This window comes from Heloderma suspectum, chromosome 2 (assembly GCF_057233095.1).
Source record: "Heloderma suspectum isolate Gila_16-S chromosome 2, 16-S_ref, whole genome shotgun sequence".
Lineage (NCBI taxonomy): Eukaryota > Metazoa > Chordata > Lepidosauria > Squamata > Helodermatidae > Heloderma > Heloderma suspectum.
In genome coordinates, this window is record NC_139459.1 from 851990 (window position 1) to 879965 (window position 27976).

A 27976-nucleotide genomic window follows, 5' to 3' on the forward strand; every position below is an offset into this window, starting at 1 on the left:
AGTTTATTAAAATCAGCTTTCCTAAAATCCAGGATACGCGTTTGACTACGCTCGGCTTTTGCTTCCCTTAGAACCAAGAACTCCAGTACAACATGGTCGCTTTCCCCCAGAGTTCCTGTAACTGCTACTTTATCCACTCAGTCATCTCTGTTTGTTAGGATCAAATCAAGGATAGCCGATCCACTAGTTCCTTCCTCTCCTTTCTGTAGGAGGAAGTTATCCGCCACACAAGTCAGGAATTTCCTGGAGGGGCCATGTTTTGCAGAATGTGTCTCCCAACTAATATCGGGGAAATTGAAGTCCCCCATTACTTCTACATCATGCTTCCTTGAAACATTGGCTATTTGTTTTTCCAATGTTTCATCCTTGTCTTCTCCTTGGTTGGGTGGCCGGTAGTAGACTCCGACCACCAGGTTCCTTTTATTCTTTGCTCCATTTATTTTGATCCAGATACTCTCGATGGGGCTACCAAGCTCATCCTCCTGTATTTCTGTGCAGAGAGATGTCTTTTTCACATACAGTGCAACCCCACCTCCCTTTCTGTTCCTCCTGTTCTTTTGGAACAAGTTATATCCTTCACTTGCTGTATTCCAGTCATGAGAGTCATCCCACCAAGTCTCAGTTATACCTATCACGTCATAATTTCCCTCCTGTATTAAGACTTCAAGTTCGTTCTGTTTGTTTCCCATACTCTGGGCATTCGTCTATAGACATCGAAGACCATGTGCTTCATAGTCTGGCTTTCTTCCTACATGTGTCTGAAGACTATTATTGGGTGCTATCAGAGCTGTTCTCTCCATTGCGGTGCATGCTCCTACGTCCATTGTTACCCCCAACACTACATCTCCCTTTCCGTAGGATTCAGTTTAAAGCCCTCCTGATGAAGCTCTTCATGCTGTGGCCAAACACATTCTTCCCATCCTTTGTGAGGTGCAACCCGTCCTTTGCCAACAGCCCATCTTCCAGGAAGTATAGCCCGTGGTCCCAGAATCCAAATCTCTCTCGTCAGCACCACCTTCGTAGCCAGTCATTCACCTGGAGTATTTTTCGTTCCCTTTCTATCCCTCTTCTAACTACTGGAAGGATGGATGAGAAAACTATCTGGGCCCCAAAGTTCTTGAGTTTCCTTCCCAAAGCTTCAAAGTCTGGCGTGATCTCTTCATAGCTCTGCTTGGCAGTATCATTTGTTCCCACATGGATGAGAAGAAAGGGATACCTGTCAGTGTGCTTTATGAGTGCAGGCAACCTTTCAGTCTCGTCTCTAATTCATTCTCCTGGGAGACAACATACCTGGCGGGTCCACGGGTCTTCGCGACATACTTGGGTCTCGATCCCACGCAGCAAGGAGTCTCCCACTACTACCACTCTTCTCTTCTTGTTGTTGGAGGCCTGGGTTTCATCGCCTCTGTTTGACTGGCCTTCAGGCTCTTGCTCACTCTCATGTAGGTTCCGCTGTGATGCTTCCTCCTCAGGCTGTCCTCCACTCTCATCCTCAAGTACCTGGAATCGGTTCCACAGCTCCACTGCTTCCACAGGTGCAGAGTGGCGTCTAGTTCTTCTTCTCCTAACTGTCACCCTTTTCCAAGGAGTATCCTCTACTCCATTTTTCTTCACCTCAGCATTTCCCACTGCCTCAGCTTGCTGTTGCTCTTCAAGCTTCTGGTCTTCCCTTTGCTGCTGTAGTTCCCTCATTCTGTCCAAATTCTGTCATTCTGTTCAGTGCCAGGTCCCTGCCTGGCAAGAGCCTAGAAACCTTAATCCTTCTGTTCTGCTCCTTGAACTCACAGTTGGGCTTCTTCTAAGCCTGTGTCCAATGATCCAAACATGCCAAGAGTTTCCTCTTAGACTCCTCATCTTGCTCTGCAAGTGTGAGTTCATTTTATAGGCAATGCACTTATACTGTGTGGATGTGGAATACGTAAATGTCTAATTTACACTGGTGAATACCTCAAGGAAGGAGGGCCAGGACTGGCTAGAGATGTTATCATTGAGTGGTGCGGTGCCACAGGCTGGCTTTTGAGGTCTTTAAAGACAGAGTACATGTGAAAAGGGTCTAGGGTACTTCCAATTCTCCAGCTGACCCTTCTGAATGTATTTTTTTGTGGAAGGAAAAAAGATGGAACAAGCAGTGGGAAAACATGGGAAGGTTACAAATGGCAGACAATGGTGTCTGGACCCCCCATGAAATGCCATGGATGAGGCAGGACAGTTACACAATGAAAGCCTCACCTAGAAGCCCCATTAATGTCTTAGGATGTATCCCGATGACTCCTTTATCACACAACCGCTCCACCTCATTGATGGGGGGTCCCGATGGCATCATCCTCCACTTGTAACCCTCCTGTGTTTTCCCACTGCTTCTTCCTTCCCACAAGAGATCTGTTACAGAAGGTAAGACAGAACCACTGCACAATGCCTTTGGGCTGGTGGCCCTAGGAGCCAGCCCTCCACCGGAAGCAGCCTCAGGACGTGGTCTGGGGCCAGAGCAAAGTGTGTGGGCCAGATAAACATGTCTGGATGGGGGATCACTGGGAGACCCATGACTGAAGTTGCTCTGGCCTTCCAGAGGAAGAGCAGGACAGCTGACCCACTCGTGGCTCCCAGAGAAGTCACCTTCTTCACCTCCGCACTGTGGTTCCTTCTTGGCTGCTCTAAAGAGGCGGCTGGTAGCTGTCCTTCTGCACACAGTATGGAATGCATGTGTGGGATTTGCTGCCAGAGGATGTGGTGATGGCTTTAAAATGCTGTCCCAGGAGGCTGTTCCAAGTGGTCCAGAGCCTGGTCGGTACAGTTGCTCCAGAACCGCTGGAGCATTCTAAGGCCTCCTGTGAGGCCTTGGCAAGGCACTTTGCAGATAAAATCGATCAGATCAGGAGTGTTATTCCGTGTGCTGTGGATACAGTTAGCAAGCAAGAGGCGGCCTCTGGCAAACCAGTTTTGTGGGATAGGTTCCAGCTTCTTTCTTCTGATGAAGTGGACAAGGTGCTTTCATCTGTAAGGCCTGAGGGGAGATATGATAGTGCTCTTCAAGTACTTGAAAGGTTGTCACAGAGAGGAAGGCCAGGATCTCTTCTCGATCCTCCCAGAGTGCAGGTCACGGAATCATGGGCTCAAGTGAGAGGAAGCCAGATTCCAGCTGAACACCAGGAAAAACGTCCTGACTGTTAAGAGCAATACGACAATGGAACCAATTCCCTAGGGAGGTGGTGGGCTCTCCCACACTGCAGGCGTTGAAGATGAGGCTGGACAGCCATCTGTCAGGATGCTCGGACTTGGATTCCTGCATTGAGCAGGGGGCTGGACTCGATGGCCTTGTAGGCCCCTTCCAACCCTACTATTCTATGATCTATGATTCTAAGGCCGACCACCTGCTTACTTGATCCTTGCCCATCTTGGCTCATTATGAGCTGCTGAGAGAGGCTGGGTGAAGGGATCAGGGCGGTGGTGAACACTTCCCTTGAGGGAGTGATGCCATCAGCCCTCAAGGAGGCAGTGATAAGACCGCTTTTTAAAAATGCCCTCCTTGGATCCCCAAGTTCTGAACAACTTTCGCCCAGTCTCGAATCTGCCATTTGGGGGCAAGATCATTGAGCGGGTGGTGGTGATGCAGTTGAAGGCACACTTGGAAGAAGCCAATTATCTAGATCCATTTCAGTCAGCCTTCAGGCCTGGGCATGGAACAGAAACGGCCTTGGTCGCCTTGGTGGATGATATGAGGAAGGCTCTGGATAGGGGCGAATGCTCCTTCCTTGTTCTCCTTGACCTCAGCAGCTTTTGATACCGTTTACCATGGTATCCTCCTGGACCGCCTGGAGGGGTTGGGCATTGGAGACACTGTATTACGGTAGGTCTGGTCCTTCGTCTCCGGCAGGTACCAGAGGGTAGCACTGGGAGAGGAGGTTGCAGACCTGTGGCTGCTCACTTGTGGGGTGCCACAGGGTTCCATCCTCTCCCCGATGCTATTTAACCTCTATGTGAAGCCGCTGGGGAGGCAAACCATCAGGAGGTTTGGGGTACAGTGTCATCAGTAGGCGGAAGACACACAGCTCTATGTCTCGTTCAAATCTTCACCAAGGTTGGCCATAGAATCCCTGTCCCAATGTCTGGAGACGGTGAGTGGCTGGATGGGGAGGAATAAGCTGAAAGCTGAACCCTGACAAGTCCGAGGTACTTCTGGTGGGAGACAAGAGTAGGTTGGGGGATGTTGGCCTGGTGTTGAATGGGGTACAGCTACCCTTGAAAGACCAGATCCGCAGCCTGGGCGTCATTTTAGACTCCCAGCTATCCATGGAGGCTCAGGTGTCAGCTGTGAGCCGGACAGCATTGTACCAACTCCATCTGATACAGCGGCTGCGCCCCTACCTTCCCGACCATCTGCTCCCATTGGTAGTACATACACTGGTCTCCTCTCGTCTAGACTACTGTAATGCGCTCTACGTGGGGTTACCCTTGAAGATGGTTCAGAAGCTGCAGCTGGTTCAGAACGCGGCGGCTCTCCTGATTAAAGGCAGCCACCGGCAAGATCACATCACTCCAGTGCTGAAGGAGCTGCACTGGTTACCAGTTGTTTTCCAGGCCAAATTCAAGGTGCTGGCTTTGACCTTTAAAACCCTATACGGGTCCGGCCCAGCCTAATTCAAGGAGTGCCTCCAGCAACAACAGACAGGCTGCTCAACAAGATCAGCCTCGGATGGCCTTCTCTCTGTCCCATCAGCCAGCACAGCTAGGCTGGTGAGGACGAGGGACAGGGCCTTCTCTGTGGTGGCCCCCACTCTGTGCAACTCCCTCCGTAGGGAACTCCGCCATGCCCCTTCTTTAATGAGCTTCCGCCGCGCACTGAAAACTTGGTTGTTCAGGCAGGCATTTGGAGTGGGTTAGGGTATTTTTAAACAATGTTTTAATGTATAATTTTGCTGTTTTAAATTGTACTGTTGTACATTGCCCAGAGTGGCCGGGTGACCAGCCAGGTGGGCGATTAATAAATTAAATAAATAAATAAATAAATATGGGAGTGAGGCAAATTCATGGAACATAAAGCCATCAGTGGCTACTAGTCATGATGGCCATACGATGACTCTGGATACCAGCCCTGGGGAACAGCAACCGGGGAGGTGGATTGCCCTCGTGTCCTGCTTGTGGGGTTCCCATTTGGGGCTTCTGGTTGGCCATTGTGGGAAACAGGATGCTGGACTAGATGAGTCCCCTTTGGTCCAATCCAGTTTTGGGGCTCTTGAGGTGTTTTCTTCTCCCCAAGACAAAAGGTGTCAAGACAGCCCTGATGGACCAACACCAGCATTTTTTTTTGTTCGTTTTTTTATTGTGAATTTCAACAAACAAGCAAACAAAAAACATTACAAAACCAAAAAAGAAAATATATTACAGCATATTTTAAAACCCTCAGTTTTGAATCATTACAATATTCTAGACAGAGTTTTTTAAAAAGGGAAAAAAATAGGTTACGCATAAACTGTTTTTACACATTGTTAAGTAAAAGCAGACCAAATATCCACCTGTAAGTCCATTTGCGAGTTACATTTATATACCACTCTTTTAAATGTTGCTAGCATTGTTAAGTCATTAGACTCCAGCCCTATCAGCCCCAGCCAGCAGGGCCAATGGCCAGTGATGATGGGGTCTGCAGTCCAACAAGCTCTGGGGGGCCATCATTCCCCACCCCTGCCCTTACCCTGTGGCCAACCTCATATCTCTCCGTCTCAGGGCTGTGTGAGGGATGGTGGCATCTGCACCAGCCAGTGGCCACGCCACCAAGTTGCTTGTGGACGGCAGTTTGTGATATGTTCCCGGAAGCCCTGGGTGATGGTCAGGCAGAGGACCACCGACCTTGGAAGGAAATCGAAGTGACTGGTGATATCAATACAGGTGACAGCAGCTTCCTGCTGAAGTCCAGAGGGCTCTTGAACAAAATGACAAAAGGGGGAGTGCCCAAGTCAGTTGGTGATGGAATTGGAGGGGGGCACCTCCAAGGGGCCGTGTGGACCTCATAGAGTCCTGTTCTGCACCAGGAGGTGGGGCATCATCCTTGGATTATTATGTGATATTGAAGAAAACTCTGAATTCCTCCTTGAGAGGGGGTGATACTGGCCTCTTTAAAGGAGGCAGTAATTAGACCACTCCTGAAGAAGCCTAAACAGGACCCAGAAGATGCGAGCAACTATAAACTACTTAGATATGTTCTTATCTTAAGTGGTATACAAGTATTACTAATAAATACATAGAATCATAGAATAGTAGGGTTGGAAGGGGCCCACAAGGCCATCGAGTCCCACCCCCGCTCAATGCAGGAATCCAAGTCAGAGCATCCCTGACAGATGGCTGTCCAGCCTTGTCTTGAACGCCTCCAGTGTGGGAGAGCCCACCACCTCCCCAGGGAATGGGTTCCATTGTCGTATTGCTCTAACAGTCAGGAAGTTTTTCCTGATGTTCAACCGGAATTATTAAACATAATTTTATTTATTTATTTTCAACATTTATGTATCTCCTTATCTGCTAAAAGCCATCAAGGTATTGTACAATAATGTAAAACAATAACACTTGGAACAATAAAAAGAAGAATACTGAAAACTACACATTTCAAAAGGCTGAACTGCAAAGAAGCCTTTTAGCGCCCTTTCAAGAAGCCAAGCGTGGGCGCCACTCTGAGCTCCTTAGGGCCTTCCACAGCTAGCTGGGAGTGACACTGGAGAACACCCTTTCACACGTGCCCAACAGGCAGGCCTCTGTGGGTCCGTGGTGCCCTCAACAGGGCCTCTCCGGCAGAGCATAATGCTTGGGCAGGCTCAAGGCAAGACAAGTGGTTCCTGAGATAGCCATTTAGGCCTCTAAACCTTGAACTGAGCCTGGAAAGCCATTGGTGACCAGTGCAGGTCTTTCAGGAAGGATGTAGTATTGCCTTGATACTGTGCACCAGCTAGCAGATGAGCACCATCTCTTTGCACCAGTTGACACTTCCAGGCCCTCTTCAGGGGTAGCCCCATGTGGAGCACATTGCAATACCCTAACGTGATGTAACCAAGGCACGGATCACTGTTGCCAGGTAGCACTGAGTCAGGAAGGCTCACAGCTGGCAGACCAAGAGAGACCACCGCCGCCTGAAGCTCCAGGGACAGCGCAGAATCGAGCCAGGGCCCGATCCGTCCAGGGGAGAGCAGATTGAGCCTGAGTCAGGCTCTCTACCGACCAACAGCACCTCCACCTTGTCTGCGCTTAAACCTCAGCATGTCCATCCTCATCCAGTCCATTGCGGAACCCAGGCAGCCTTCAAGGGTTTCAGCGACTTCCTTGGTGTTAGGTGACAAACAGCAATAGAGTTGGGTGCCATCAACCCTAAACTATAAACCACTTGCCAACATCCCCTTCTTGAGCAAGATGCTCAGGTGGGTGGTTGCCAGCCAACTCCAGGCACTGGAACAAAATTGATTATCTAGATCCATTTCAACTGGGCTTCAGGCCTGGTTTGGAATGGAAACTGCCTTGGCTGCCCTGCCTGTGGGGTGACCTCTGCCGGGAGAGGGACGGGGGAGTGCGACCCTGTTGATTCTCCTGGACCTCTCAGCGGCTTTGGATACCATCGGCTATGGTATCCTTCTGGATAGGTTGTCCGGGCTGGGAGTTGGAGGCACTGCACTGCTGTGGTTCCACTCCTTCTTGGCCGGCTGATTCCAGAAGGAGGTGCTGGGGATTATTGCTCTGTCCCTTGGCAGTTGTGCCAGGGAATGCCACAGGGCTCTGTCTTATCCCCCGTGGTGTTCAACATTCATTCATTCATTCTATTAACATCTGGATTAACATCTAATGTCCCCTATTTACCTGACCAGGGCTTCAGGTCATCTTCAGAGAACCTCCTCCAGGTGCCCCCACCAAAGGAAGTGAGGTGGGTGGCTACTAAGAAGAGGGCCTTTTCTGTTTTGGCACCCCGGCTGTGGAATGAGCTTCCCAGAGAGGCTCGCTTGGCACCTGCCTTGTGGTCTTTTCAGCGCCAGGTGAGGACCGCTTCATTCGCCCAGGCTTTTCAGTTCTTCAGTTTAAAAAACAGCATTAGTGCAGTTTAGATCTCTGCACTGCTGCTGGCTTTTACTTTGGTTTTATTCTACTGTCTTAAACTTCTAAGGATTTTATATTACTTTTTATTATGTTTTTGTATTTCACGGTTTTAAGTGTTTATCAATGTGCTTATCAATGGGACCTTCTCAAACTGGGGGGAGGTAACGAGTGGGGTCCCGCAGGGCTCAGTCCTGGGCCCAGTGCTCTTCAACATTTGTATTAATGACTTGGAGGAGGAGGTGCAGGGAATGCTGATCAAATTTGCAGATGACACAAAATTGGGAGGGATAGCTAATACTTGGGAAGACAGAAACAACATTCAAAGTGATCTGGATAGACTGGAGTGCTGGGCAGAAAACAACAGAATGGCATTTAATAGGGACAAATGCCAAGTTCTGCACCTAGGAAAAAGAAACCAAATGCACAGTTACAAGATGGGGGATACGTGGCTCAACCACACTACGAGCGAGAAGGATCTTGGCATTGTTGTCGATCACAAGCTGAATATGAGCCACCAGTGTGATGTGGCTGAAAAAAAGGCCAATGCTCTTTTGGGCTGCATTCATAGAAGCATCGCTTCCAAATCCCGGGAAGTACTAGTTCCCCTCTCCTCAGCACTGGTTAGGCCTCATCTGGAGTACTGTGTCCAGTTCTGGGCACCACACTTTAAGAAGGATGCAGACAAGCTGGAGAGGGTTCAAAGGAGGGCAACAAAGATGATCAGGGGACTGGAAACAAAGCCCTATGAAGAGAGGCTGAAAGAACTGGGCATGTTTAGCCTTGAGAAGAGAAGACTGAGGGGAGATATGATAGCGCTCTTCAAGTACTTGAAAGGTTGTCACAGAGAAGAAGGCCAGGATCTCTTCTTGATCATCCCAGAGTGCAGGACACGGAATCATGGGCTCAAGTTACAGGAAGCCAGATTCCGGCTGAACATCAGGAAAAACTTCCTGAGTGTCAGAGCAATACGGCAATGGAACCAATTACCTGGGGAGGTGGTGGGCTCTCCCACACTGGAGGCCTTCAAGACGAGGCTGGACAGCCATTTGTCAGGGATGCTCTGACTTGGATTCCTGCATTGAGCAGGGGGTTGGACTCGATGGCCTTGTAGGCCCCTTCCAACCCTACTATTCTATTCTATGATTCTATTGTCTTGTGAACCGTCCCCAGAGGCAGAACTATTAGGCGGTATAAAAATGTAACAAATACATTACAGCGTTCGGAAGCGACCACCTACGCGGGAGTCGCCGCCGGCAAAAGCGAAGCCCGGGAGGCGCGGGCGGGGCGGGGCGTGAGCCCGTTCCCGGGGCGGGCGCCGACAGCTCTGCGCGGCGGAGCGGGCGGCGGCGGCGGCTGCCTCGCTGCGAAGGGCGGCCCGCCCCGTCGGGCCAGCGCCGCCGCGCCCTCCCTGCGTCCCTCGCTGCGCTCGCGGCCTCGCCTCACTCGCCGTCGGCCGGCTCGGAGCAGCCCGCGCGCGGAGCGGCCCGGGCGAACGCGATGCGCGCCAGCGAGACGCCGAGGCTCCCGCTCCTGCTGCTGGCCGCCCTGCGAGCCTGCGCCCAGGCCGGCCGGGAGGACGCGGGGCGCGCCCGTGCAGGTGGGTGAGCGGGGCGCGGGCGCGGGCGCCCGAAGGGGCGGCGGCGGCGCTGCCCCCACGCACCCCGCGGCGCCTCCTCCGTCGGCGGCTCCGGGACGGCGGGGGGGCTGCTGAGCCCCCCCACCGCCCCCGGGCAGCAGGCACTGAAGTGGCGCGCGTAAGGGGGGGGCGCGTGGGGCCGCCGCTGCTGCGTTTCACCACTTTCGCAGACATTCGTTTTCGTGGGACGGGGTGCACCGCCCCCCGCGCGCGCGCGCTCCTCCCCCCACGAGGGCGACTGCTCTGCCCGAGTCCAGCTCGCCCCACGAGGGCGGTCGGTGGATGAGGAAGACCCCCTGAGAGAAGATGATCGCACGTTGCTCCTCCGGGATAGAGGCCCCGGAGCGAGAACCCCCCAGGGCCCCTCGCGCCCGCTCAGACGCACCCGCACCCGTCGTGCCGGAGGTCGGACTGGATGCTGGCCGGAGCGGCCTCCGAGCGCTCTGCGAGGGGAGTGCCACTCTCTGAACATGTCCAGAGTGTCCTTCCCTCCGTGAGTCCCCAGCCCCGGGGGAGGAGCGGATCCCCAGCAGGATCGAGCCCCTACTCGTGCTTCCTTTCTTGGACATGAGGCCCGGCTGCCCGGGCCCGGTCTTGCCAGGGAGCGGACCGCTCGGGCTCTCGCTGTGACGAGCCTCCCCCGGCTGGCCCGCCGATTTCCTGCCTCTAGCCAAGCCAGCCCCGTCGCCTAAGCGTAGCCCGCCCCGTCCCCGGCGAGGGGCCGAACTCGACGTGGGTCGAGAAAGGTGCGCGACGGGTCCGTATCCGTCTCTCGATGCCTGCTTGCGTGGCTTTGTTTTCCACTTGAGTGGGACTGGGGTGGATTTGGGGCTGGGGTCTGGTGGATCCTGGGGACTCTCTGTCTCCGTAGCCCAGGGTCTTGCTGAGGGGGGAAGCGGCTTCAGCCAGGAAAGGAGGGGGAGGCCCCTTCTCCGCCGGCCTGCCACTCAGGGCCCGGGGTATGTTCCGGGACCATTCCCTGCTAACATGGATGGCTAGTTCCTCGGAAAGAGTCCCGGAGCTGGGCGCAAGAGCCTCTCCTCTGGCCCACGGGGCCCCCACTCCCGCACCTGCCGGAGGAGATGCAGCAGTGTCCTTGGTTGCTCTTCTCTGGACACTCCCCAGTGCGTCCATACCTTCTTAAAATGAAGAGGAGGCCATGCTCCAGGTCAGGGTGTGGAACCCCACCCCCCTGCACCCAGAGGCTGCAGCCACATCTAGGCGCTCCTGCAAGGGTTGGTGCATGACAGCCTTCTAGCGCACCTGCAGCGAGCCTGGGATGTGGGTGAGAAGCGTGCTGCAGGGATGTTGTTGCAACGTTGGCCCTCGCATTGCTTTTTAATGAACGTGGGGGAAGACGCATGTTCCATCACTGGACAGGGGCAGTGCATAGCCTTCAGAGGACAATAAAATAAAGGACAGTATCAAGTTTTAGTCACTTTATTAAAGGAGGTAATCAACTAAAGGCATAATGGTGGAGCAAGATGTTCTCCCCACCCCAGCTAATTGGTGGGGCAGAGACTGCAGGCATGCTGCCATGCAGTGAGTCACCCCTGATGAAAAGGAAAAGCTTCAGTCTGGCCTTCTCACATATAGCCAAAAGAAGCTTGATATTGCTGCGTTTCAGGACAAAACCACAAGAACATTTTTTTCTAGCAACTGGCACTGCTGGCAACTGATGGTGCTGGGTTAAGTAAGTGCTGCTACACATGGACTGGAGAAAGTGCAGAGGAAGTCTGAATGTGTCCTTTCCCCAAACACATAAACTGGATGAAATAATAGACTTAAAGGAGCACCAAGGAAATTTCCTTGCAGATGGAGCTCTTTGTTCAAAGATGTCACTCCCTGGGAATTAAAACTCTTGAGGGTGCAAAAAGAAGGTTGAATGGGGGTGTGCTGTGGCCTGCTAGGCCTTTCTCATGCCCCTCCACCTCCCCACCCCCACGCATGCCACTGCAGTTCCTAGATGTCACTCTGTGATCCCCCCCCCCGCATTTTTCTAAGTGCCTGCGGAGAGAACACAGCTGCATCCGTGACTCTCTGCTTACTACGTGGGACTGCTCCTTATTTGTGCCAGGAGGAATATAATTTGGACTCAAAGAGAGCTTATCAATGGGACCTTCTCCAACTGGGGAGAGGTAACAAGTGGGGTAGCACAGGGCTCAGTCCTGGGCCCAGTGCTCTTCAACATTTGTATTAATGACTTGGAGGAGGACGTGCAGGGAATGCTGATCAGATCTGCAGATGACACAAAATTGGGCGGGATAGCGAATACTTTGGAAGACAGAAACAAAATTCAAAGTGATCTGGATAGACTGGAGTGCTGGGCAGAAAACAACAGAATGACATTGAATAGGGAGAAATGCCAAGTTCTGCACCTAGGAAAAAGAAACCAAATGCACAGTTACAAGATGGGGGATATGTGGCTCAACCATACTACAAGCGAGAAAGGTCTTGGAATTGTTGTCGATCACAAGCTGAAGATGAGCCAACAATGTGATATGGCTGCAAAAAAGGCCAATGCTCTTTTGGGCTGCAGAAACATAGCTTCCAAATCCCGGGAAGTACTAGTCCCCCTCTACTCAGCACTGGTTAGGCCTCATCTGGAGTACTGTGTCCAGTTCTGGGCACCACACTTGAAGAAGGATGCAGACAAACTGGAGAGGGTTCAGAGGAGGGCAACAAAGATGATCAGGGGACTGGAAACAAAGCCCTATGAAGAGAGACTGAAAGAACTGGGCATGTTTAGCCTTGAGAAGAGAAGACTGAGGGGAGATATGATAGCACTCTTCAAGTACTTGAAAGGTTGTCACAGAGAAGAAGGCCAGGATCTCTTCTTGATCATCCCAGAGTGCAGGACACGGAATAATGGGCTCCAGTTACAGGAAGCCAGATTCCGGCTGAACATCAGGAAAAACCTCCTGACTGTTACAGCAGTACAACAATAGGGCCAATTCCCTAGGGAGGTGGTGGGCTCTCCCGCACTGGAGGTGTTCAAGACCAGGCTGGACAGCCATCTGTCAGGGATGCTCTGACTTGGATTCCTGCACTGAGCAGGGGGTTGGACTCGATGGCCTTGTAGGCCCCTTGCAACCCTACTATTCCATGATTCTATGGTTCCTTCATGCATTGCTCTTGCCTAGCTTTTTCTAGGGGGGTTGGCTTTCCAGGGAAGAAAAAGCCCAGATGGGAGTCTTTGTGGCAGAGTTACCAGATCGGAGCCCATAACACTCTGTCATGTCATGGGAACAGCCCCCCCCCCAACTTCTGGGAGGTGCCCAGTAAATCAAAGTGTCTTCGCAGAACGTAAGTGATAGAAATGGCGCTTTGCTGCCTTGTTCTGTCCTCATGCCCTTATGCTAATGTGTACTACATTCTAGTTCAATATATCTTGTACCTTGCCAAAAAATATACAGTATATCCTGTACCTTTGTACTCATTTTAGTAGTAATTGAACTGTGTGTCATATGACTCAAGACTGACGCAAAATAAAGTAGCAGCCTCTTTGGCCTGGACTCCACTAGCAGGGCTGGTGCCAAGGGTAGACCTGCTTGTTCGCCCGCCTCTCACCCTGGCCCAGGTGACAGTAGTGACGAGAAGCAGGAGCAGGGGATGCCACAGCCTAGTTGCTCCCAGGCTCTCTGCCTGTCCAGCAAACAAGTGGTGACAACGAGGAGGAAGAGGAAGAGCAGCAATTGCCGCTGGAGAAAACAATGAGGAAATCCAGGAGAAGAACACCCCCCCCTTTTTCCCCCTCCACAGAGGCTTTTTTGTCCTTGGGAGAAGGAGGAGGTTTGCACTGGTGGGGACTCCACACAGTCAAGGCATCTATGTGCTCACAGCTTGACTTTAGAAGCTGAGGCTTAGGGTCTGCTGTTTGGAGCTTAAGGAGCCTGAATTCAGCTTCTTAGAGCATCAGCGTCCTTACTGGTGCCAGCTGCATGCACCTGGGGCTCGTGGAATCATAGAATAGTAGGGTTGGAAGGGGCCTACAAGGCCATCGAGTCCAACCCCCTGCTCAATGCAGGAATCCAAGTCAGAGCATCCCTGACAGATGGCTGTCCAGCCTCGTCTTGAACACCTCCGGTGTGGGAGAGCCCAGCACCTCCCTGGGTCATCAGTTCCATTGTCGTATTGCTCTATCAGTCAGGACGTTTTTCCTGATGTTCAGCCAGAATCTGGCTTTCTGTAACTTGAGCCCATTATTCCATGTCCTGCATACTGGGATGATTGAGAAGAGATGCTGGCCTTCCTCTCTGTGACAACCTTTCAAGTACTTGAGGAGCACTATCATATCTCCCCTCAGTCTTCTCTTCTCAAGGCTAAACATGCCCAGTTCTTTCAGTCTCTCTTCATAGGGCTTTGTTTCCAGTCCCCTGATCATCTTTGTTGCCCTCCTCTGAACCCTCTCCAGTTTGTCTGCATCCTTCTAAAAATGTGGTGCCCAGAACTGGACATAGTACTCCAGATGAGGCCTAACCAGTGCTGAGTAGAGGGGAACTAGTACTTCCTGGGATTTGGAAGCGATGCTTCTATGAATGCAGCCCAAAAGAGCATTGGCCTTTTTTGCAGCCACATCACATGGTTGGCTCATCTTCGGCTTGTGATCGACAACAATTCCAAGATCTTTCTCGCTTGTAGTATGGTTGAGCCATGTATCCCCCATCTTGTAACTGTGCATTTGGTTTCTTTTTCCTAGGTGCAGAACTTGGCATTTCATAGAATCATAGAATCATAGAATAGTAGGGTTGGAAGGGGCCTACAAGGCCATCGAGTCCAACCCCCTGCTCAATGCAGGAATCCAAGTCAGAGTATCCCTGACAAATGGCTGTCCAGCCTCGTCTTGAAGGCCTCCAGTGTGGGAGAGCCCACCACCTCCCCAGGTAATTGGTTCCATTGCCGTATTGCTCTGACACTCAGGAAGTTTTTCCTGATGTTCAGTCGGAATCTGGCTTCCTGTAACTTGAGCCCATTATTCCGTGTCCTGCACTCTGGGATGATCAAGAAGAGATCCTGGCCTTCTTCTCTGTGACAACCTTTCAAGTACTTGAAGAGTGCTATCATATCTCCCCTCAGTCTTCTCTTCTCAAGGCTAAACATGCCCAGTTCTTTCAGTCTCTCCTCACAGGGCTTTGTTTCCAGTCCCCTGATCATCTTTGTTGCCCTCCTTTGAACCCTCTCTAGCTTGTCTGCATCCTTCTTAAAGTGTGGTGCCCAGAACTGGACACAGTACTCCAGATGAGGCCTAACCAGTGCTGAGTAGAGGGGAACTAGTACTTCCCGGGATTTGGAAGCGATGCTTCTATGAATGCAGCCCAAAATAGCATTTGCCTTTTTTGCAGCCACATCACATTGTTGGCTCATATTCAGCTTGTGATCGACAACAGTTCCAAGATCCTTCTCGCTCGTAGTGTGGTTGAGCCACGTATCCCCCATCTTGTAACTGTGCATTTGGTTTCTTTTTCCTAGGTGCAGAACTTGGCATTTGTCCCTATTAAATGTCATTCTGTTGTTTTCTGCCCAGCACTCCAGTCTATCCAGATCACTTTGAATGTTGTTTCTGTCTTCCCAAGTATTAGCTATCCCTCCCAATTTTGTGTCATCTGCAAATTTGATCAGCATTCCCTGCACCTCCTCCTCCAAGTCATTAATACAAATGTTGAAGAGCACTGGGCCCAGGACTGAGCCCTGCGGTACCCCGCTCGTTACCTCTCCCCAGCTTGAGAAGGTCCCATTGATAAGCACTCTTTGAGTCCGATTCTGTAGCCAACTGTGGATCCACCGGATCGTTGTTTCATCTAGCCCACTTCGAGCAAGTTTGCTCATCAGGATATCATGGGGCACTTTGTCGAAAGCTTTGCTGAAGTCGAGGTATATGATGTCTACAGCATTCCCACGGTCTACAAGGGAGGTGACTTGATCAAAAAATGAGATCAGATTTGTCTGGCAGGACTTGTTTTTGACAAATCCATGTTGGCTTCGAGTAATCACGGCATTGTTGTCAAGGTGCTTCCAGATGGATTGCTTTATGATCTGCTCCAGAATTTTCCCAGGGATTGATGTCGGACTGACTGGTCTGTAGTTCCCAGGTTCCTCCTTTTTACCCTTTTTGAAGATAGGGACAACGTTAGCCCTCCTCCAGTCATCTGGCACTTCCCCGGTCCTCCATGATTTCTCAAAGAGAATAGACAGCGGTTCTGAGAGTTCTTCTGCCAGTTCCTTTATGACTCTAGGATGCAGTTCATCTGGCCCTGGAGATTTGAACTCATTCAAAGTAATGAGGTGTTCCTTGACCATATGCCTGTCGATCTCAAGCTGCAATCCTGCCCCTTCAGCCTGTACTTCGCCTTTGCCAGGGGGGTCATAGACCCTCTTTTGGGAGAAGACTGAGCCAAAGTAGGAATTGAGCACCTCTGCCTTTTCTTTGTCCTCTGTTATCATTTTGCCATCCTTATTTAATAGCTGAACAACCATTTCTTTCCTCTGCCTTTTACTATGCACGTAGCTGAAGAAAGCCTTTTTGTTGTTTTTAGCATCCCTCGCTAACCTCACCTCGTTCTCCGCTTTAGCCTTCCTGACGCCATCCCTGCAATTCTGTGCTACCTGCCTGTACTCTTCCTTTGTTACTTGGCCTTCTTTCCACTTCCTATATGTGTCCTTTTTTGTTTTCAGGTCATCCCTAAGCTTTTTGTGAAGCCACATTGGCTTCTTCTGTTGTCTTCCACCTTTTCTTCTTGTTGGAATTGTTTGTGATTGTGCCTTGAGAATTTCCTTTTTTAAAAGTTCCCACCCATCTTGGACTCCTTTTCTCGCTAGCATTGCTTGCCATGGGACCTTACTGATCATTGTTCTGAGTTTATTAAAATCAGCTTTCCTAAAATCCAGGGTACGCGTTTGAGTACACTCGGCTTTTGCTTCCCTTAGAACCAAGAACTCAAGTACAACATGGTCGCTTTCCCCCAGAGTTCCTGTAACTGCTACTTTCTCCACTAAGTCATCTCTGTTGGTTAGGATCAAGTCAAGGATAGCCGATCCTCTAGTTCCTTCCTCTACTTTCTGTAGGAGGAAGTTATCCGCCACACAAGTCAGGAATTTCCTGGAGGGGCCATGTTTTGCAGAATTTGTCTCCCAACAAATATCGGGGAAATTGAAGTCCCCCATTACTACTACATCATGCTTCCTTAAAACATTGGCTATTTGCTTTTCAAAAGTTTCATCCTTGTCTTCTCCTATTTCTCCTATTTCTCCCTATTCAATGTCATTCTGTTGTTTTCTGCCCAGCACTCCAGTCTATCCAGATCACTTTGAATTCTGTTTCTGTCTTCCAAAGTATTAGCTATCCTGCCCAATTTTGTGTCATCTGCAAATCTGACCAGCATTCCCTGCACCTCCTCCTCCAAGTCATGAATACAAATGTTGAAGAGCACTGGGCCCAGGACTGAGCCCTGCGGTACCCCACTCGTTACCTCTCCCCAGTTTGAGAAGGTCCCATTGATAAGCACTCTTTGAGTCCGATTTTGTAGCCAACTGTGGATCCACTGGATCGTTCTTTCATCTAGCCCACTTAGAGCGAGTTTGCTCATCAGGATATCATGGGGCACTTTGTTGAAAGCTTTGGTGAAGTCGAGGTATATGATGTCTACAGCATGCCCACGGTCCACAAGGGAGGTGACTTGATCAAAAAATGAGATCAGATTTGTCCGGCAGGACTTGTTCTTGACAAATCCATGTTGGCTTGGAGTAATCACGGCATTGTTTTCAAGGTGCTTCCAGATGGATTCCTTTATCATCTGCTCCAGAATTTTCCCAGGGATTGATGTCAGACTGACTGGTCTGTAGTTCCCAGGTTCCTCCTTTTTACCCTTTTTGAAGATAGGGACAACATTAGCCCTCCTCCAGTCATCTGGCACTTCCCCCGTCCTCCATGATTTCTCAAAGAGAATAGACAGCAGTTCTGAGAGTTCTTCTGCCAGTTCCTTTATGACTCTAGGATGCAGTTCATCTGGCCCTGGAGATTTGAACTCATTCAAAGTCATCAGGTGTTCCTTGACCATATGCCTATCGATCTCAAGCTGCAGTCCTGCCCCTTCAGCCTGTACTTTGCCTTTGCCAGGGGGGTCGTAGCTGCATGTAGCTGAAGAAAGCCTTTTTGTTGCTTTTAGCATCCCTTGCTAACTTCAGCTCGTTCTCAGCTTTAGACTTCCTGACGCCATCAATCCAATTCTGTGCTACCTGCCTGTACTTTTCCTTTGTTGCTTGGACTTCCTTCCACTTCCTATATGTGTCCTTTTTTGTTTTCAGGTCATCTGTAAGCTTTTTGTGAAGCCACATTGGCTTCTTTTCTTCTTGCTGGAATTGTAATTGTGCCTTGAGAATTTCCTTTTTTAAAAGCTCCCACCCATCTTGGACCCCTTTTCTCGGTAGAGTCGCTTGCCATGGGACCTTCATGAGCATTGTTCTGAGTTTATTAAAATCCGCTTTCCTAAAATCCAGGGTATGTGTTTGACTACACTCGGCTTTTGCTTCCCTTAGAACCAAGAACTCAAGTATAACATGGTCGCTTTCCCCCAGAGTTCCTGTAACTGCTGCTTTATCCACTAAGTCATCTCTGTTGGTTAGGATCAAGTGAAGGTTAGCCCATCCTCTAGTTCCTTCCTCTACTTTCTGTAGGAGGAAGTTATCCGACACACAAGTCAGGAATTTCTTGGAGGGGGCATGTTTTGCAGAATGTGTCTCCCAACAAATATTGGGGAAATTGAAGTCCCCCATTACTACTACATCACGCTTCCTTGAAACATTGGCTATTTGCTTTTCAAAAGTTTCATCCTCGTCTTCTCCTTGATTGGATGGCCGGTAGTAGACTGCGACCACCAGGTCCCTTTTATTCTTTGCTCCATTAGTTTTGATCCAGATGCTCTCGATGGGGCTCCCAAGCTCATCCTCCTGTATTTCTGTGCAGAGATATGTATTTTTCACATACAGTGCAACCCCACCTCCCTTTCTGTTCCTCCTGTTCTTTTTGAACAAGTTATATCCTTCAGTTGCTGTATTCCAGTCACGAGAGTCATCCCACCAAGTCTCAGTTACACAGATCAAGTCATAATTTCCCTCCTGTATTAAGAGTTCAAGTTCGTTCTGTTTGTTTCCCATACTCTGGGCATTAGTAGGGAAACTGGAAAGAGAGGGGCTGGACCTTTGCGGAGCCCTGGCATGCACGCTTACCACAGCCCCAAAACTGCCTGCGGGGCAGGGGGACAAGTTCACTGCACGTTCATCCAACAGAGAGAACCCTTGCAGGAAGTTGGCCTCAGCTGCAAGCCTCCGGCACTACACCTGATGCATAAACACTCCAAGCTCTGGCCAGGCTGCTAGCAGGAGTTTATCCGCTGCAGAAGTTGTTCTAGAGAAAGTTGCCAAACAAAATACCCCAGCCAGGTAGTTCTTAGTTATGGTGATGTCAAGGGAGGAAGAGAAGGCAGCTGAAGGCTCCCCCCCACCCCGCGCCAGATAGATGCTTGCCCCCCCTGCTTTTAAAAGGAATACCTCTGTCCTCTTCAGTGCTGCCTCCCAAACACGCTGATGGGGGAAGCTGTTCTGTGCCCCCCGCCCTCCGCCCCGTGCAGGCCTGAATTCAGCTGATATACTGTAAGCTGCTTGGAGTGTTTCTTTTAATGGAAAGATGGGATAAAAATATTTTTAGCAGACAGAGAAATAAATGGCAGAGCCGAGAGCAGGCCCCTTGGCCCTGGTCCTTTCCGATCATTGACACTGCAGCAGCACTGAGTCAGAGGTTTTCTTCACATGGAGCTTTTATCCTGCGATTGGGATTGCTCCTTCACAGAAGTTTGCGGGCTCTGTACATGACACCTGTCCCTCCAGGGTGTCTCATGCACTAAATGCCCTTTGTTCCATTATAGATTGCTGATAATGAGCTATCAAATTTCCCCCTTGTGTTCTGTGAAAAGAGGAAAAGCAGGGCAAGAAGAGGAGCAAGATCAATGAAAGATAATGGGAGACTCAGGGGGAGAAGGAGGGGGAAAGGGGAGTTGTTGTGATCCTGCATTTTAAATGGGAGCAGAAAGCCCCATTTTAAATGCAGGATTTTAGGCTGGTGTAGAGATGCCCCTAGCCTAGGCCAATTCAGAAAAGCCTGGGATGGCTGTGGGCAGGATCCGTCCTGTGGTGACTCTGATGTGAGCAGTTACTTGTTTCCCGCCTCCCAGCTGAGCAGAGCAGAGCAAGCTGCTCCAGCTGGTCCAGGGACTACAGAAGCAGGCAAGCTCCCAGAGAGCGAGCGAACAGAGCGAGCGGACAGGGGGAGCAAAGAGGAGTTGGCCAGGGGAGTTCGGCAGGGGAGGTCAAGGGGGAGGCCCCTAACATTTTATTTTTATTTTTTTAACTAACTTTTTTCCATTTATTTGTCTTGTAACACACACTTTCACACCAGTGGGACTCTGCTTTTAACCTCTACTGAGTAGAAGAGCAGGCACAGGCTAGTGTAGAACAATCACAAAGCTAGACACAAAAAGGGAAAAGAGGCTATGGAAGGACAAGACTCTCCAGTGGTGGTGACCTGCATGTTTGATTTCTTGCCTGAGAAGAACATGGCCTACGCCTGCAACAAGTGCAAGTTGATCACGCTGCTGGAAGAAAAAGTAAGTGGACTGGAGCGGCGACTGTCAACCCTCCGGGGAATAAGAGAACACGAAGAGCTCTTGGACAGAATGGGGGAACTACAGCAGCAAAGGGCAGACCAGAAGCTTGAAGAGCAACAGCAAGCTGAGGCAGTGGGAAATGCTGAGGTGAAGAAAAATGGAGTAGAGGATACTCCTTGGAAAAGGGTGACAGGAGAAGAACTAGACGCCACTCTGCACCTGTGGAAGCAGTGGAGCTGTGGAACCGATTCCAGGTACTTGCAGATGAGACTGGAGGACAGCCTGCAGAGGAAGAATCACAGGGGAACCTGCATGAGAGTGAGCAAGAAGCTGAAGGCCAGTCAAACAGAGGCGATGAAACCCAGGCCTCCAACAACAAGAAGAGAAGAGTGGTAGTAGTGGGAGACTCCTTGCTGCGTGGGATCGAGACCCAAGTATGTCGCGAAGACCCGTGGACTCGCCAGGTATGATGTCTCCCAGGAGGACAGATTAGAGACGTGACTGAAAGGTTGCCTGCGCTCATAAAGCCCACTGACAGGGATCCCTTTCTTCTCATCCATGTGGGAACAAATGATACCGCTAAGCGGAGCTACGAAGAAATCACGTCAGACTTTGAAGCTTTGGGAAGGAAACTCAAGAACTTTGGGGCCCAGATAGTTTTCTCATCCATCCTTCCAGTAGTTGGAAGAGGGATAGAAAGGGAATGAAAAATACTCCGGGTGAATGACTGGCTACGAAGGTGGTGCCGACTAGGACCACGGGCTATACTTCCTGGAAGATGGGCTGTTGGCAAGGGACGGGTTGCACCTCACAAAGGATGGGAAGAATGTGTTTGGCCACAGCATGAAGAACTTCATCAGGAGGGCTTTAAACTGAATCCTACGGGGAAGGGAGATGTAATGTTGGGGGTAACAATGGACGTAGGTGCATGCACTGCAACGGAGTGAACAGCTCTGATAGCGCCCAATAATAGTCTTCAGACACATATAGGAAGAAAGCGAGACTATGAAGCACGTAGTCTTCGATGTCTATATACTAATGCCCAGAGTACAGGAAACAAACAGAACGAACTTGAACTCTTAATACAAGAGGGAAATTATGACCTGATAGGTATAACTGAGACTTGGTGGGATGACTCTCATGACTGGAATACAGCAATTGAAGGATATAACTTGTTCCAAACGAACAGGAGGAACAGAAAGGGAGGTGGGGTTGCACTGTATGTGAAAAATACATATCTCTGCACAGAAATACAGGAGGAGGAGCTTGGGAGCCCCATCGAGAGCATCTGGGTTGAAATAAATGGAGCAAAGAATAAAAGGAACCTGGTGGTCGGAGTCTACTACCGGCCCCCCAATCAAGGAGAAGACAAGGATGAAATGTTTGAAAAGCAAGTAGCCAATGTTTTAAGGAAGCATGATGTAGTAGTAATGGGGGACTTCAATTTCCCCAATATTGGTTGGGAGACAAATTCTGCAAAACGTGGCCCCTCCAGGAAATTCCTGACTTGTGTGGTGGATAACTTCCTCCTACAGAAAGTAGAGGAAGGAACTAGAGGATCAGCTATCCTTGACTTGATCCTAACCAACAGAGATGACTTAGTGGATAAAGTAGCAGTTACAGGAACTCTGGGGGAAAGCGACCATGTTGTACTTGAGTTCTTGGATCTAAGGGAAGCAAAAGCTGAGTGTAGTCAAACGCGTACCCTGGATTTTAGGAAAGCTGATTTTAATAAACTCAGAACAATGATCAGTAAGGTCCCATGGCAAGCGACACTAACGAGAAAAGGAGTCCAAGATGGGTGGGAGCTTTTAAAAAAGGAAATTCTCAAGGCACAATCACAAACAATTCCAACAAGAAGAAAAGGTGGAAGACAACAGAAGAAGCCAATGTGGCTCCACAAAAAGCTTAGGGATGACCTGAAAACAAAAAAGGACACATATAGGAAGTGGAAAGAAGGCCAAGTAACAAAGGAAGAGTACAGGCAGATAGCACAGAATTGCAGGGATGGTGTCAGGAAGGCTAAAGCTGAGAATGAGCTGAGGTTAGCAAGGGATGCTAAAAACAACAAAAAGGCTTTCTTCAGCTACGTGCATAGTAAAAGGCAGAGGAAAGAAATGGTGGTTCAGCTATTAAATAAGGATGGCAAAACGATAACAGATGACAAAGAAAAGGCAGAGGTGCTCAATTCCTACTTTGGCTCAGTCTTCTCCCAAAAGTGGGTCTATGACCCCCCTGGCAAAGGCGAAGTACAGGCTGAAGGGGCAGGATTGCAGCTTGAGATCGATAGGCATATGGTCAAGGAACACCTAATTCCTTTGAATGAGTTCAAATCTCCAGGGCCAGATGAACTGCACCCTAGAGTAATAGAGGAACTGGCAGAAGAACTCTCAGAACTGCTGTCTATTCTCTTTGAGAAATCATGGAGGACAGGGGAAGTGCCAGATGACTGGAGGAGGGCTAATGTTGTCCCTATCTTCAAAAAGGGTAAAAAGGAGGAACCTGGGAACTACAGACCAGTCAGTTTGACATCAATCCCTGGGAAAATTCTGGAGCAGATGATAAAGGAATCCATCTGGAAGCACCTTGAAAACAATGCCGTGATTACTCGAAGCCAACATGGATTTGTCAAAAACAAGTCCTGCCAGACAAATCTGATCTCATTTTTTGATTAAGTAACCTCCCTTGTAGACCATGGGAATGCTGTAGACATCATATACCTCGACGTCAGCAAAGCTTTAGACAAAGTCCCCCATGATATCCTGATGAGCAAACTCGCTCTAAGTGGGCTAGATGAAACAACAATCCGGTGGATCCACAGTTGGCTACAGAATCGGACTCAAAGAGTGCTTATCAATGGGACCTTCTCAAACTGGGGAGAGGTAATGCGTAGCGCAGGGCTCAGTTCTGGGCCCAGTGCTCTTCAACATTTGTATTAATGACTTGGAGGAGGAGGTGCAGGGAATGCTGATCAGATTTGCAGATGACACCAAATTGGGCAGGATAGCTAATACTTTGGAAGACAGAAACAAAATTCAAAGTGATCTGGATAGACTGGAGCGCTGGGCAGAAAACAACAGAATGACATTGAATAGGGAGAGATGCCAAGTTCTGCACCTAGGAAAAAGAAACCAAATGCACAGTTACAAGATGGGGGATACGTGGCTCAACCACACTACAAGCGAGAAGGATCTTGGAATTGTTGTCGATCGGAAGCTGAAGATGAGCCAACAACGTGATGTGGCTGCAAAAAAGGCCAATGCTCTTTTGGGCTGTATTCATAGAAGCATAGCTTTCAAATCCCGGGAAGTACTAGTTCCCCTCTACTCAGCACTGGTTAGGCCTCATCTGGAGTACTGTCTCCAGTTCTGGGCACCACACTTGAGGAAGGATGCAGACAAACTGGAGAGGGTTCAGAGGAGGGCAACAAAGATGATCAGGGGACTGGAAACAAAGCCCTATGAAGAGAGACTGAAAGAACTGGGCATGTTTAGCTTTGAGAAGAGAAGACTGAGGGGAGATATGATAGCACTCTTCAAGTACTTGAAAGGTTGTCACAGAGAAGAAGGCCAGGATCTCTTCTTGATCATCCCAGAGTGCAGGACACAGAATAATGGGCTCAAGTTACAGGAAGTCAGATTCTGGTTGAACATCAGGAAAAACCTCCTGACTGTAAGAGCAATACAACAATTGAACCCATTACCTGGGGAGGTGGTGGGCTCTCCCACACTGGAGGCATTCAAGACGAGGCTGGACTGCCACCTGTCAGGGATGCTCTGACTTGGATTCCTGCATTGAGCAGGGGGTTGGACTCGATGGCCTTGTAGGCCCCTTCCAACCCTACTATTCTATGGTTCTATGACTTCAAAGCCTGATATGGTGGCCTTTTGTCGAGAGGTGGCCACTGATGCTGGTGGCGCAAACTTTCGTTGTTGGCCAGTTCATGTCATAATTCAGCCTGGCATGACAATGTTAAGATAAATTTGTTTATCATAGAATCATAGAGTAGTAGGGTTGGAAGGGGCCTACAAGGCCATCGAGTCCAACCCCCTGCTCAATGCAGGAATCCAAGTCAGAATGCAGGAATCAAGTCAGTTAAGATTTTAAACACTTCTGTCCTGTCCAAAGGAAGAAGACTGTGTCCTGCTTCTGTAGGGCCAGCCCCAAAAGGAGATGTCTACAAGCCCTGCTTCAAAGGAGTCAGGAGAATGAGGGGCTTATCAGAACAGCAACCCCAAACCTCCTCCTGCAACATCTTGATGCTCACAAGCCTGGGAACCCTCCATTGGGGCGGGGTCGCAATCCTCCTCCTTGAGAGCTGGTATGATGCATTGGCTGAGTGCTTGCCAGGAGGTGCCCAGTTCAACTTTTAGCTCCGTTATAGGTGGGTGTAGTCAACCCCACTCTCCCTCTCTCTCTCCCTCTCTCAGCACTCCCGAGGGCGCCCCATGCTCCCTGAGGTTCGCCTCAGCAGCACTTTCAGCAGAACATTTAGTGTTGCAGCACCCGCACCCTGGAATGCTCGACCCATTGACAGCGGGCAGCCCCCACAGTTCTGACGTTCAGACATCTTCTTAAAGCTCACCTCTTCATTGGCGCTTTCCCTGAAGTGTGACCCAGCCAGCTATGGGGCTTGCAGCACACCATAGAGGGTGCAGTTTCATTGGCGATCAGTTGGCATTGTGTTGTTTTTATTGTTATACTTATTGTTGCTTTGATGCCGCTGTATCTTATGTTTGCTGCTTTGATACTTCTGTGGAAAGTGGTGTATAAATCTGAGAAACAGATAAATAGCAGTCCAGCAAGCAAGATAGGGGTGCTACTGCTGCCCCACATTACAGAGCTGTTGTAAGAGTTGCTGAAATCAAGCGTGAGTTTTGTTCCACACTCACAGAGAGCCACAGAAGTGCAGCGCTCCCTTTTCCTGCCTCTTCTGTGCTCTGCTTATACCAAGGACACCGACTTCGCCCTCTCGCCCAGGCTGGCAGTGTGGGCCTGGCCTCGCCATTGCCCTAGCAACCGGAGGGCTGACTCTGGCCACCCAGGGCGTGAGTGCACCTGAGCAGGGACAGGGGAGGGGCAGGCAGGGAGGCTCAGAAGAGGAGGCATGGCGCTGGCACATGCTCTCTCGTAGGCACAGAGGCAGATTTAGACATCAGTTCTGCAATTTAATTAGAAATGCATCTCCCGTAGCAGCAACGGCTGTGCGCAGGCGACTCCTGTGTGCCTGCTGCTCAGTCTGCTGGTGCTGCTGGCCATCGTCAGCCCCCCCTCCCCGGGCCGTTCTCCCTTCTTAGGGCTCTTTATCTTTAAACCGGACTTGGACTGGAGAGGCCTTCAAGTAGTGGAAGCCTTCAAACAGAGGACTGTCCTCTGTAAAGGAGGATACATGGCCCCTGTAAGGGAGGCAGAAGCGGGCCATGGTCACCGGCCCCCTGTCCCTGCCCACTCAGACCTGCACGTCCATTGGTGGCAGGCAGGTTGGCCGGGTTGCACCTGCCCTGCTTGCACCGGAAGGAGGGAGGCCGTCCGTGTCCGAGCCACCCTGGGATGACAACATGATGCAAGAAAGAGCAAGAGGAAGCTTTCCGCCAGGCCAGTCTGTGTGCTCAGGAACAAGGCTCGGGTCAGGGGAGGGACTGAGGCTGGGGCTGCAATTTGTGTTTAGGCACACCTCCATCTGTGGCAATGGACTTTGCAAGTAGGCACAAATAAGTGGGCCAGAAGGTGCAAGGTGGCCAGCACACAGGCCTCTGTGGCTGGCAAGGGCTGACTGAGCTGTGTCCCCCCGTGTCTCTGAAGTCACGAGCCAAGCTCCAGCCCAGGCATTCTGTCACGGGACGGTCTTGCCCCGGCAGCCCCTGCCTGATCTCTGCCCTCGTCAAGGTGGCCCTTTGGCGGGCGCCCCACGCTTCTGGCGGCTCGCCTCAGGAGCACTTGAGCAGAGCGCTTTGCCCGTTGACAGGAGGCGGCCCCCGCCCTTCTGACATTCAGACATCTTCTCAAAGCTCGCCTCTTCACTGGGGCTTTCCCCAAAGTGTGACCCAGCCAGCTATGGGGCTTGCCACACACGGTAGAGGGTGCAGTTTTATTGGCGATCAATTTGCATTGTGTTTGTATTGTTATATTTATTGTTGCTTTGATGCTGTTGTATTTTATGTTTGCTGCTTCGATGCCTCTGTGGAACATGGAATATAAATCTGAATAAGAAATACAAATAAGTGCGGGATTGGGGTGTGTGTGTGTGTGTGTGTGTGTAAACTCCCACTGTACAGCATCCTACCTTTCACCCAAAACGGAGCAGGGGTCAGGCCATGCCTAGCCCAGGAAACCCCCTCCGTAGGCTCAGGGGGGGGGGGCAAGAGGGAGATGGGCTGGAGGGGGGATTAGTGTTGAGTGATGGTGGTGGGGAGGGGCGCAACAGCTTGGTTAAGTGCGGGGGGGGACTCCACATTGTGGTCATTGGCTTTTCTTTCCTCTTCAAGGTCATCCTGGGCACGGAATTGATCACTGGAGCTACGCAGGTAAAGGCCCCGCGACGAAAACTGTCCTTGGCAATCTGCTCTGGGCCCCCAGCCAGGCAGCGTGGTGGGTTAATGATTAGCCTGTGCTCTCTCACACCTGCCCTGATTTCTCTGGGCTGCTCAGCACCACCACCAACCTGCCAGGCCTGTATGAGCCCCTCTGGGTTCGCCACTGGAGGGGGACACGCTGGCCCAGCCTGCCTGCCTGCACCACTACCTGCCCTCCAGCTGAGTCAGAAGCAGTGGCGTGCTCTGGCCCCCGCTCTCCAGCCACCTCTACCCGATTCCTCCAGGACAGGTCTATCCGTGCTCTGTGCCCTCGCACCCCCCCTGCCAGCTGCATGCCTCCTTTGCCCCCAGGCATCTAAAGGTGCCAGTCCTGGAGGGGCTGCGGACTCTCACTGCCAGCCACCCTCTTCCAGTGGTTTCCTCCTGCTCACCTGTGTCCCACCCACCCAACTTCCTGCATTCACCTGGCCCCTGCAAGGCTTGCTGCTCTCTAGCCCATGGCCCAGCCCATTACCGGTTCAGGCTGCTTTGCTGGCACTGTGCCCCATGGGAACTGGCTGCCTCCAAGATCCAGCCAGTTTGCCCAGGGCTGGAGAACAGCCCCGGGCATGCAGACCTGGCATGAGCTGGGCGAGAAGGAAGGGGAAGGGGGAGCGTGGGGAGCCCCTGAGCCACAAAAAGAGGCAGGAATGGCTTAGAGCCTTTTTCTCCCTTCCCTTTTCACAATATAACAGCCTATTATTTTATCTGCACTGCAACAAGGCCAGGCTGGGAGTGGGGGGCTCACCCATGGCCCACCTCTCACGCACTCCCATGATGAGCCTCCCCACCCCCCTGCTGTCCCTGCTGTCAGTTGCCCAGGGCTGGCACATTATCCTGAGGCCTCCCTCACACCTGCTGTCCTCTTCCAGACAAGGCGGAGTGGGCCTCTGCTTTCTCCTACTGTGGAGGCCACATGCAGTCTCCTATCAACATCGATACGGCGGCCACCCACTTCAGCCCTCAGCTGACGCCCCTCTTGCTGTCCGGCTACAGCCTGCCTCCGGGAGAGAAGCTGTGCCTTCATAACAACGGACACACAGGTGAGGGCG

At 50.8% G+C, this 27976-nt stretch overlaps 1 protein-coding gene across 5 annotated transcripts in view; it reads left to right on the forward strand.

Moving 5' to 3' along the window:
* The first annotated feature begins 9389 nt into the window (after nucleotides 1–9389).
* The window catches only part of CA9 (carbonic anhydrase 9), a 67194-nt gene continuing 48607 nt past the window's right edge, over nucleotides 9390–27976 (forward strand). For all 5 annotated transcript variants that reach the window (XM_084832680.1, XM_084832677.1, XM_084832676.1 and 2 more), the window contains exons 1-3: nucleotides 9390–9658; nucleotides 26838–26876; nucleotides 27797–27967. In XM_084832680.1, the coding sequence (XP_084688806.1) occupies nucleotides 9559–9658; nucleotides 26838–26876; nucleotides 27797–27967 (310 nt within the window). In that variant the 5' untranslated portion in view covers nucleotides 9390–9558. The remainder of the gene's footprint in view (nucleotides 9659–26837; nucleotides 26877–27796; nucleotides 27968–27976) is intronic.